Genomic DNA, 8741 nt, shown 5'->3' on the forward strand with positions numbered 1-8741 from the left:
GGAGACGGAGGCGCGGGGGCGGCGGCGGCGTGGGGGCGGTGACGGAGACGGAGTCGCGGGGGCGGCGGCGGCGTGGGTCGGGGCAGCGGGGGGAATTAGCTAGGGGCGAGGGAAAGGGATGAAGGGGATCTGGCGAGAGGGAGGGAATTAGCTAGGGGGAATCTTACTAATGGCGCACCTGCAGTCGGTGCGCCATTAGTAATCTTTTTTTTACATAGCAATGACGCACCAGCCAGAGGTGCGCCATAAGTAATTTGTTTTGTTGCATGTAATATTTTTTTAGAAAATGAATATGAATATGAAACAATAATATTTTTTTATAAAAAAAGTAATAATTGTTGTTTAACAACAATTGTAGTCTACACTTTTTTTTAAATGAAGAGGGGAGAGGAGGCGCGGGTGGGATCAAGATCGAGATGGAGGGGGAATCGAGATCGAGATGGAGGGGGATCGAGATCGAGTGTCCTCATGAATATTCAATATTTTATCATATTGAATATGAAAAAATATCATCAAATTTGAAAAAATATTCATGAATTTAAAAAGTGCCCATGAAAAAAAAATGGCGCACTTCGGTAGGATGCGCCATTAGTATGTATGTAAAAATGAAAAAAAAATCACTAGTGGCGCACCTGTTTTCTGGTGCGCCATTAGTGTCTTCCACACTAATGGCGCATCACCAACTGGTGCGCCATTAGTATATAGTAGTGGCGCACTACTTCCCTGGTGCGCCATTAGTGTCAATCCTATCTATAGCCCTTTTCCTAGTAGTGGCCCGTCCCTAGCCCGAGGAGGCCAGCTCGCACGAAGGAGGACCCCTCGACACCCCTTGCTGCCCCACAAATACAGATGAAACATTTTGTTTAGGGGATTAAGGGGTAGCTAGCAAACCCCTTACATGACCTTTTCCCTAAATATGACCCCCAGCCCCAAAACTCCCCCATCTGCTCATTTTTAGTTCAACCGTGGGCAGTCTGAGTGAAAAGCCGCCTGCAGCCTCCCGCTTCCTCACAATCTCCCTACCCGACACCACTATCCTCATCCTCACCGCCAGCCGCCCCTTCCCCGATGACCGAAGGAATGGAAATGTCGTCCCCCGCCACACCCCTGGGCACCATCATCGGTGCCAAAGACCCACCAACGGTCATGAACACAAATTCGACATGCATTACCATTGAAAGAACGTCGACAAGGGAGGAACATCATCGACAACACATCGTCGCCGATGGTCGTCGGTAGTCGCTCCGCCGTCACAGCCGTGCCACCCTTGCCTAAGCCGTCCGGCAAAAAGGACCGTCGGCCGTAGGCTAAGGCGGTTGGCAACACGGCGGCGGCGGCGATAAAGATCACGGGCTATTTGGTTTGCGCCTATATCTGCCTTGCCAATCACGGGCTTGCCAAATAATTGGCACAGGATTTGGGCGCCCACGCCTTGCCAAAAAGTTGGCTACGAATTGAACTAAGGCTGCTGTGAGGGTGCGGGCGCACCAATTTTTTGGTCTCCATCCAAATGAGCGCCCAAGTTGGGTCAACGGCTAAAATTTTGGCATGGCGTCCAAGGCACTGATCCAAACAGCCCCAAAGAAGACCGCGGCCACCCTGACGCTTCCCCCTCGACCTACTGTGGTGTTGGGGAGTACTAAGCGGCGTCCTGCGGCCGCACCGTCACCCCTCTCACCTCCGTCGGCCGGGGACGAGGTGGATTCGGCCGATACCACGAGCACACACTTGGGCTCGATGACATTGCGATGTCGATGCCATGTACTCAAACGAGAGAAGCCGAGGCGGTGAACTGAGATCGAGGAGGTTGAGGAGAGTGAGTAACCAAGAGGAAGAGTAGGGCGGAGAAGTGCAAGATGGAGGAGGACAAGGCTTTTGTGCGGAGCTTGGGCCAACATCTTTCTTGTTGTCACAGATGGAGGAGTTCAAATTGTCTATGTGCTGTGTTGAAATGTGATCAACGAGACGAGGGACCCGACAAGACGAGGCGCCGAATATGCCGCACAGGATGGTGACCGCCGGGGCCGGGGCCGGGGACGGCGGACGGAGTGTGGCCAGCACGTCGACACGCTGGGCCATCGCCCCGCAGATGCGGGCGTGAGACGGCCATGCGAACCCGTGTGCGTGCCCACCACCCGCCAGGAATCCGCCGTGTCCCCACTGACGAGAGAACGGACCCCCTCCGTCGCCAGCGATCCGCCGCGGCGTCGATAAGGGGAGCGGATAGCGCGCGGGCGCCGCAGCCAATCAGCGGCCGGAGGCCAGCACGCGCCCCTCATCCCCTCCCCTCCCCTCCCGGATTCTCTTCCACGGCTTAACCCAACCCCCACCCCCACACCCAACCCAACACGCGCGCGCATTACAAAATTCGTCTTCTTCCTCGCAGACGCTCGCGGCGGCTCATCCTCCCTCCGAGAACGCGCGCACCGGCCGGTGGCGGAGAGAGGGGGAGGGTGAGAGGAGCGGCCGTGTAAGGACCTCTCCGCGCGCTCTCCGGTTTTATCTGTCTATCTGTATCATCAATCTGCCTACGGTTCGTGGGCCGGGCTGGAAAGGGAGGAAGGCCGCCGCTGCATTTTCTTGGTGGTCTGATTGATGATGGCGGGAGCGACGTCAGCCACGGCCGCATTCGCCGCCGCCGCTGCCGCCAGCGCCAAGGCGCACGCCGCGTGCCCCTGGGCCGTCGCCGCCGGCGGCCGGAGGCGGTCCGGCGTCGTCGTGCGCTGCGACGCCGGCGGGGATGCCCAGGCGGCGTCCAAGGCGGCCAGCATCACCGCGCTCGAGCAGTTCAAGATCTCCGCAGACCGTGAGTCCCCCTTCCCCCTCCTCCAATTTGACGCCCTTGATACGATGTAAGATTGTGCAGGTTTAGTTTTAGTTTGGTGGTGCGCGCATTAAGGGAACTGCATTGTTCTCCCCCAGTTTTGCTTTGATATTTGTGAGCACATGCAGTATTCTTGATCTATCATTACTAGTAATTACTTGTGTTCACAGCCTGTCTGTTCAGGTTTACAGAACCAAAGACAATTGGACCTAGAGATTGTGTGATATCTCGAGGAAAACCTCGATTAGTTTTCTTTTTCTGCACCGAGTGTCGAAAGGTTCGCGAGTTCTAGTGGTAACTCATCTAGGAGGCACGCACTTCACAGATTGATTGGCAGACCATTAGCACCACAGTATGGTTGGTATAGGAGCTTAACAAAAAATGTGTTAAATTAGTGTTTGTTGCAGCCTAAATAAAGGAGCCTGCCTACCCGACTAAAATTGCCAATTACTAATAAGATCACACAACATAACAAGTTAAGAATGGACAGTGGCTGTTGCATGCTTCAGGTATCAGATATTGACCAATTACAGGAAAAAAGTGGGTTCAGCTTCTCTTTGTTGTTTTGTTCTGTAACCTGAGTCTCCTGCCCGCTAAAACTTCAAGATTCGAAATATGCAGTTACTTGATTCAGAATGCATATGTGTGCGACTCCACCAGTGTAAGCACACAATATACCCCTTATATAATTACAACATATCAAGAAATCATTATGTGGTGAAAGTAGCTGTTAAAGGAGCGGAACCACCGACGCATCTTTAATCAAGATCAGCTCCATCTAGTCGGCGTGGCGACCCTTGCTCATGAGGACTTTGCCCCGTGTTGCTTGGCTTTGCTTGTACACTAGTCCGATCGCCCGTAGAAAGTTGTTTGTTTGTTTTGGCTTAGGAGAAGGATGTTTAAGCACTACTTTTTCTTCCTACTCAAGTGATTTCACTTTTCTGCTTATTTTTGCTTGCTGTGGCATAAACTTCCATGCGGCGATTTGTGCTAATGAACTTCCTCTCCTCGTTTGATGAATGAGCAGAGCTCTTGCATCTGTGCTTGAAAAGGGAAATTTGTTATGGTGCTTTGTGCTAACAAACTTCTTTCGTCTTTCCCTTCTTTGTGCTTGCTTGCTGTGGCAAGCTGTGTAACAAGCTTCTTTTCCTACTTTAATGAATGGGCAGAGCTCTGGCATCCTTGCTAAAAAAATGTTATGGTGATTTGCAGTCATCCGTTCTTTCATTTTAAAAAAGAATGTCTATTTGCAGTATGTGACAATGTCTTTTATTTTCACTATCAGGGTACATGAAGGAAAAGAGTAGCATCGCTGTGATAGGCCTCAGTGTGCACACAGCACCAGTGGACATGCGTGAAAAGCTTGCTGTTGCAGAGGAACTATGGCCCCGGGCTATTGCAGAACTCACCAGTCTGAATCATATCGAAGAGGCTGCTGTTCTTAGTACCTGCAACAGAATGGAAATATATGTGGTGGCTTTATCGTGGAACCGCGGTATTAGAGAAGTAGTAGACTGGATGTCAAAGGTGAGAGTTATTTGATCAAATGCTTGTTTGCCCTGCTTAGCTCTTTTTGGTTGCTCAAGAGCGCAGTATATTCAATGAAGCTCTAATGCCCATCACGCTGTTCTTTGTTGCAGAAAAGTGGAATCCCTGCTTCCGAGCTAAGGGAGCATCTCTTTATGTTGCGTGACAGTGATGCCACGCGCCATCTGTTTGAGGTATCTGCTGGGCTCGACTCTTTGGTTCTTGGAGAAGGACAGATCCTTGCTCAAGTTAAACAAGTTGTTAGAAACGGGCAAAACAGCGGAGGCCTCGGAAAGAACATTGATAGGATGTTCAAGGATGCAATCACGGCCGGAAAGCGTGTCCGCTGCGAGACCAACATATCAGCTGGCGCTGTGTCTGTCAGCTCGGCTGCGGTTGAATTGGCGATGATGAAGCTTCCAAAGTCCGAGTGCTTGTCAGCCAGGATGCTTTTGATCGGTGCTGGCAAGATGGGGAAATTAGTGGTCAAACATCTGATCGCCAAAGGATGCAAGAAGGTTGTTGTGGTGAACCGGTCGGTGGAGAGGGTGGATGCCATCCGCGAGGAGATGAAAGATATCGAGATTGTGTACAGGCCTCTTACGGAGATGTATGAAGCCGCTGCTGACGCCGATGTCGTGTTCACAAGCACGGCATCTGAGTCCTTACTATTCACGAAGGAGCACGCGGAGGCGCTTCCTCCTATTTCTCTTGCCATGGGCGGTGTTCGGCTTTTCGTCGACATATCCGTCCCAAGGAACGTCGGCGCCTGTCTATCCGAAGTGGAGCATGCACGGGTATACAACGTCGACGACTTGAAAGAGGTGGTGGAAGCCAACAAGGAGGACCGTGTGAGGAAAGCAATGGAGGCCCAGGCAATCATCACCCAAGAACTGAAGCGGTTCGAGGCCTGGAGGGACTCGCTGGAGACGGTCCCGACCATCAAGAAGCTGCGGTCGTACGCCGACAGGATCAGGGCGTCGGAGCTCGAGAAGTGCATGCAGAAGATCGGGGAGGACAACCTGAACAAGAAGATGAGGAGGTCCATCGAGGAGCTGAGCACGGGCATCGTGAACAAGCTCCTCCACGGCCCGTTGCAGCACCTGAGGTGCGACGGCAGCGACAGCCGCACCCTGGAGGAGACGCTCGAGAACATGCACGCCCTCAACAGGATGTTCAACCTCGACACGGAGAAGGCGGTCCTCGAGCAGAAGATCAAGGCCAAGGTAGAGAAGACCCAAAGCTGAGGACTGTCCGTCTGTATATCTATCTACTTATACCACCCCACCCCCAGATAGAATGTCGCTATATTCTAATCCCAGTACAGTATTTTTTTTTTATCCTCCACTTGCTGCTGAGTTCTTCTTGTGCCGTGAATTAGCCATGGCAGCCTCCAAATGTGTTGTAGAGGGAGAGGAGCGGCGAAGCATGTTTGCTCCGAAACTGCCTGCCTGTGTACATTAGTTACTGTGGCTGCTGTGGTTAGAGCCCAATTTTCAAGCTGTACTATAATACTTACTCTATTGGACGAAATAAACAGGATGCATTCGTTTTGCGTTAGCTCCTGCATTTGAAATGTTGAGCATTAATAACATTTTCCGAACTCTGAAGGTGCTCGGTCTGGCTCCTTTCTTGAGTGTTATCGGGAGCGTTCAGATGTTGTCTCCCTATGAGGCCAAAGTTGCTCCATGATCAGTTGGCCGATTATCCTTTTGTTGGATCAATATATCAGATTTGCTATTTCACATCTAGATGTGAAATAGCCATCTCACATCTAATGTCTGAGCCGTTGGATCTAGCCTCTGTAAGATTCGCGCAAACGCAGGCTCGCGACTCGTTTGTCTCGCGCGTGGCCCGTTCCACGTCGTTGTTAGTTGGGGCCGGGTCGTGTTTGTTTTTCTCTCTCAGATTTTTGGGCTTGGGCCTCTGTTTTGCCTGTCCTCGCCTTGCATTCTTCTGCAGAGAGTGCCCATCGAGTTTTCCCTCTCGCAACCGCCGGTGGATGATACCACAAAGATTAATCTGGACGGTGCTTTCTCTCCGGGTAACTCCTTCAGTGGATGGGGCGTGGTGGCTCGTGATAGCTCCGGTTCTGTCCTCATTGCCCGAGCAGGACGTCAAGAGCAGGTTTTTGATGCCTTCGGCGCGGAAGTCAATGCTCTGGCGGCGGCGGTGACCACAGCGGCTGAGATGGGGATTGTCCGGGCCAACTTCGAGACGGATTCCGAGCTGCTGGCCGAGGCAATGGATGCCCATCGTGTTGATTCTTCGCCTTATGCAGCAATCATTGAAGATACAAAGTACCAGCTCAAGATGTGGTTTTCGAAATGGAGCGTTAGCGCATGTAGACGTACCATGAATTCTGTGGCTCATGAGTTAGCACAGATTGGATGTAATTGCCCACCGAACACGTGTGTCGAGTGGCATAACATTGTACCGCCCAAAGTGGCTGCTTGCGTGTCGGGCGATATGCCCGTCCGTCGTTGATCTATAAAGCTTTGCTTTCCCTAAAAAAAAAGAGCTTCTCGCACGCGACGGCGATTTTGGAGAGGGAGAAGGGAAGAGGGGGTAGAGACCCGGTGAATTAAGTTTCTCTTCTTGATTCTTGTAGTTTCTTTTCGATTTTTAGTACCATTCCCCTCTGCTTGTGTTGTATGTACCGCATGTTCTAGGGTTTGTCTCCGATCCCATCCAGATTTTCATCTGCTTGTTAATGGGGGTCCTTCTGGCCTCCCCGCCCCCCCGTGAGGGAAGGGAGATTTTTATCAGTGGTCTTGGATCCACGTAGATGTGAGGGAGGGGGGTTTTATCAGTGGATTTGAACTATCAGTGGTAGTTTTGTGTGTGTTCAGTGGATTGGTAGGTGGTAGTTTATCTGGTTTTTCATTTTCTTGTCATTTTTTGCTATATTCAGTAGAAGTAGAAGTAGGTTCTCTGTGTTTGCAGTAGCTGATTAGGTTTTGATTGTACGAATTGAGGTTCAAGTTGTTTTGTTGGTTGTACGAATTGAGGGTTAACCATTTTTCTTAAGAGGATTAGGTGTGGGGAGCACTTTGCAAGGGTGCGTTGTGTTCCAGATGAGTTCCCAGAACTGTACTAGTAGGATATCTTTTCCGACCATATACTGTTGTTCTTCTTGATACTGTTGTTTGTAGATTTGTCTTTTGTTTTTGCCTGGCTCCGCGCCCATAGCTAGTAAGTAAATTTTGTGAGACTGGTGACACATTCAATTGGTAATTGTTTGCTTTTCTCGTCGTATTTTTTTAAGTAGAGGTGAACTAGTCATTTGATGGTTAACTGTTTTTTTTTGTGTGTGTGTTCTGTCGTGATAGATTGTGTTCCATTTTTCCTAACAGATCAAGTAGGACTTTTCTCACATGTGGATGTTTATCTGTCAGGGTATATGCTTGTACTTTCCAAGGTCGTATATAACTTTTATACACGTTTTCTTTTTTCATGTATAGTATATGAACATCAGTTCTCAAAAAATGGGGATCCATCATAGGGGTGGGGAGCACTTGTAATGATGTGTTTGTGCTCCAGATGAGTTATCAGAAGTGTACTAGTAGGGATTTTTTTGAACCATATACTGATGTTCATCTTTGATACTGTTTGTTGTGGATTTGATTTTTTTTAACTACCAGATGATGAGTCATTTTAAAATGGATGCAGAAACTGTACATGATATGTTCTATCATGCTTATTTTATAGTTTTTTCATGGATGCAGAAACTGTACAGGATCAGTATTTTTTTCTGTAGCTTTTCATGAATGATGTGAGTCATGATATGTTTTTGTTGCATGCCCATGTCTGTTTCCATCATTTATCTTTGGTGTAATTGGTATTCTTTAGGAACTCACCTTTTTTTTTTGCTTTTTCAGCTCCGAAACCAGGATGTTGTGCCCAGTTTGCTTCGTTCATTGTGGGATGAACAACGGCAGGAGCTTTGGCATGTTATTTTGGGATCTCAATGAAAGCTTTGCGGTAATGTCTGCTGCCACATTTTTTTGCTCTTTTTCATGTGCTCTGGATGTCAATGAAAAATCCACCATCGACTCGCAACTCGAGGTTTTTTTTGTTCTTTGTCTCATGACACTTGCAAATTGACCCTTGGCTTGCAACTAGCAATTTTTTCCGTCGGCGAGTTCCAAGTCTACTATCGACTCGCAACTTGTGGACGTAGTTTTGTAATCGCCCCAGTTTGCAGGTCCACGGTTAACTTGCAACTTGATAACCGCCCCTAGTTGCAAGTCCACCATTGACTCGCAACTCGAGGGCGTTTTTTGTTTTGTTTTTTGTCTCATGCCACTTGCAAATCGACCGTCGACTCACAACTAGGTGGGTGGGGGTTTTCGTGTTCTTTTTGTAACCACGCCCTAGTTGCAAGTCT

The 8741-nt window shown here is 49.4% G+C and overlaps 1 protein-coding gene across 1 annotated transcript; it reads left to right on the forward strand.

Annotated features, from left to right (window-relative positions):
- The first annotated feature begins 2361 nt into the window (after positions 1-2361).
- LOC119362258 (glutamyl-tRNA reductase 2) lies at positions 2362-5911 on the forward strand. The gene is made up of 3 exons (XM_037627462.1): positions 2362-2806; positions 4110-4351; positions 4465-5911. Exons 1-3 carry the CDS (start codon positions 2596-2598, stop codon positions 5596-5598), a joined length of 1587 nt encoding a protein of 528 aa, XP_037483359.1. The 5' UTR covers positions 2362-2595; the 3' UTR covers positions 5599-5911.
- The last annotated feature ends 2830 nt before the right edge of the window (positions 5912-8741 follow it).

Source organism: Triticum dicoccoides, chromosome 1A (genome assembly GCF_002162155.2).
Source record: "Triticum dicoccoides isolate Atlit2015 ecotype Zavitan chromosome 1A, WEW_v2.0, whole genome shotgun sequence".
In the NCBI taxonomy this organism is placed as follows: Eukaryota; Viridiplantae; Streptophyta; class Magnoliopsida; order Poales; family Poaceae; genus Triticum; species Triticum dicoccoides.

Bases quoted from the DNA above. Each gene is read 5' to 3' on its own strand.
- LOC119362258 (XM_037627462.1), top strand. From the start codon at position 2,596: ATGATGGCGGGAGCGACGTCAGCCACGGCCGCATTCGCCGCCGCCGCT. The intron at 2,807-4,109 runs GTGAGTCCCCCT...TTTCACTATCAG, and splicing joins GTTCAAGATCTCCGCAGACC to GGTACATGAAGGAAAAGAGT. The intron at 4,352-4,464 runs GTGAGAGTTATT...TCTTTGTTGCAG, and splicing joins TAGTAGACTGGATGTCAAAG to AAAAGTGGAATCCCTGCTTC.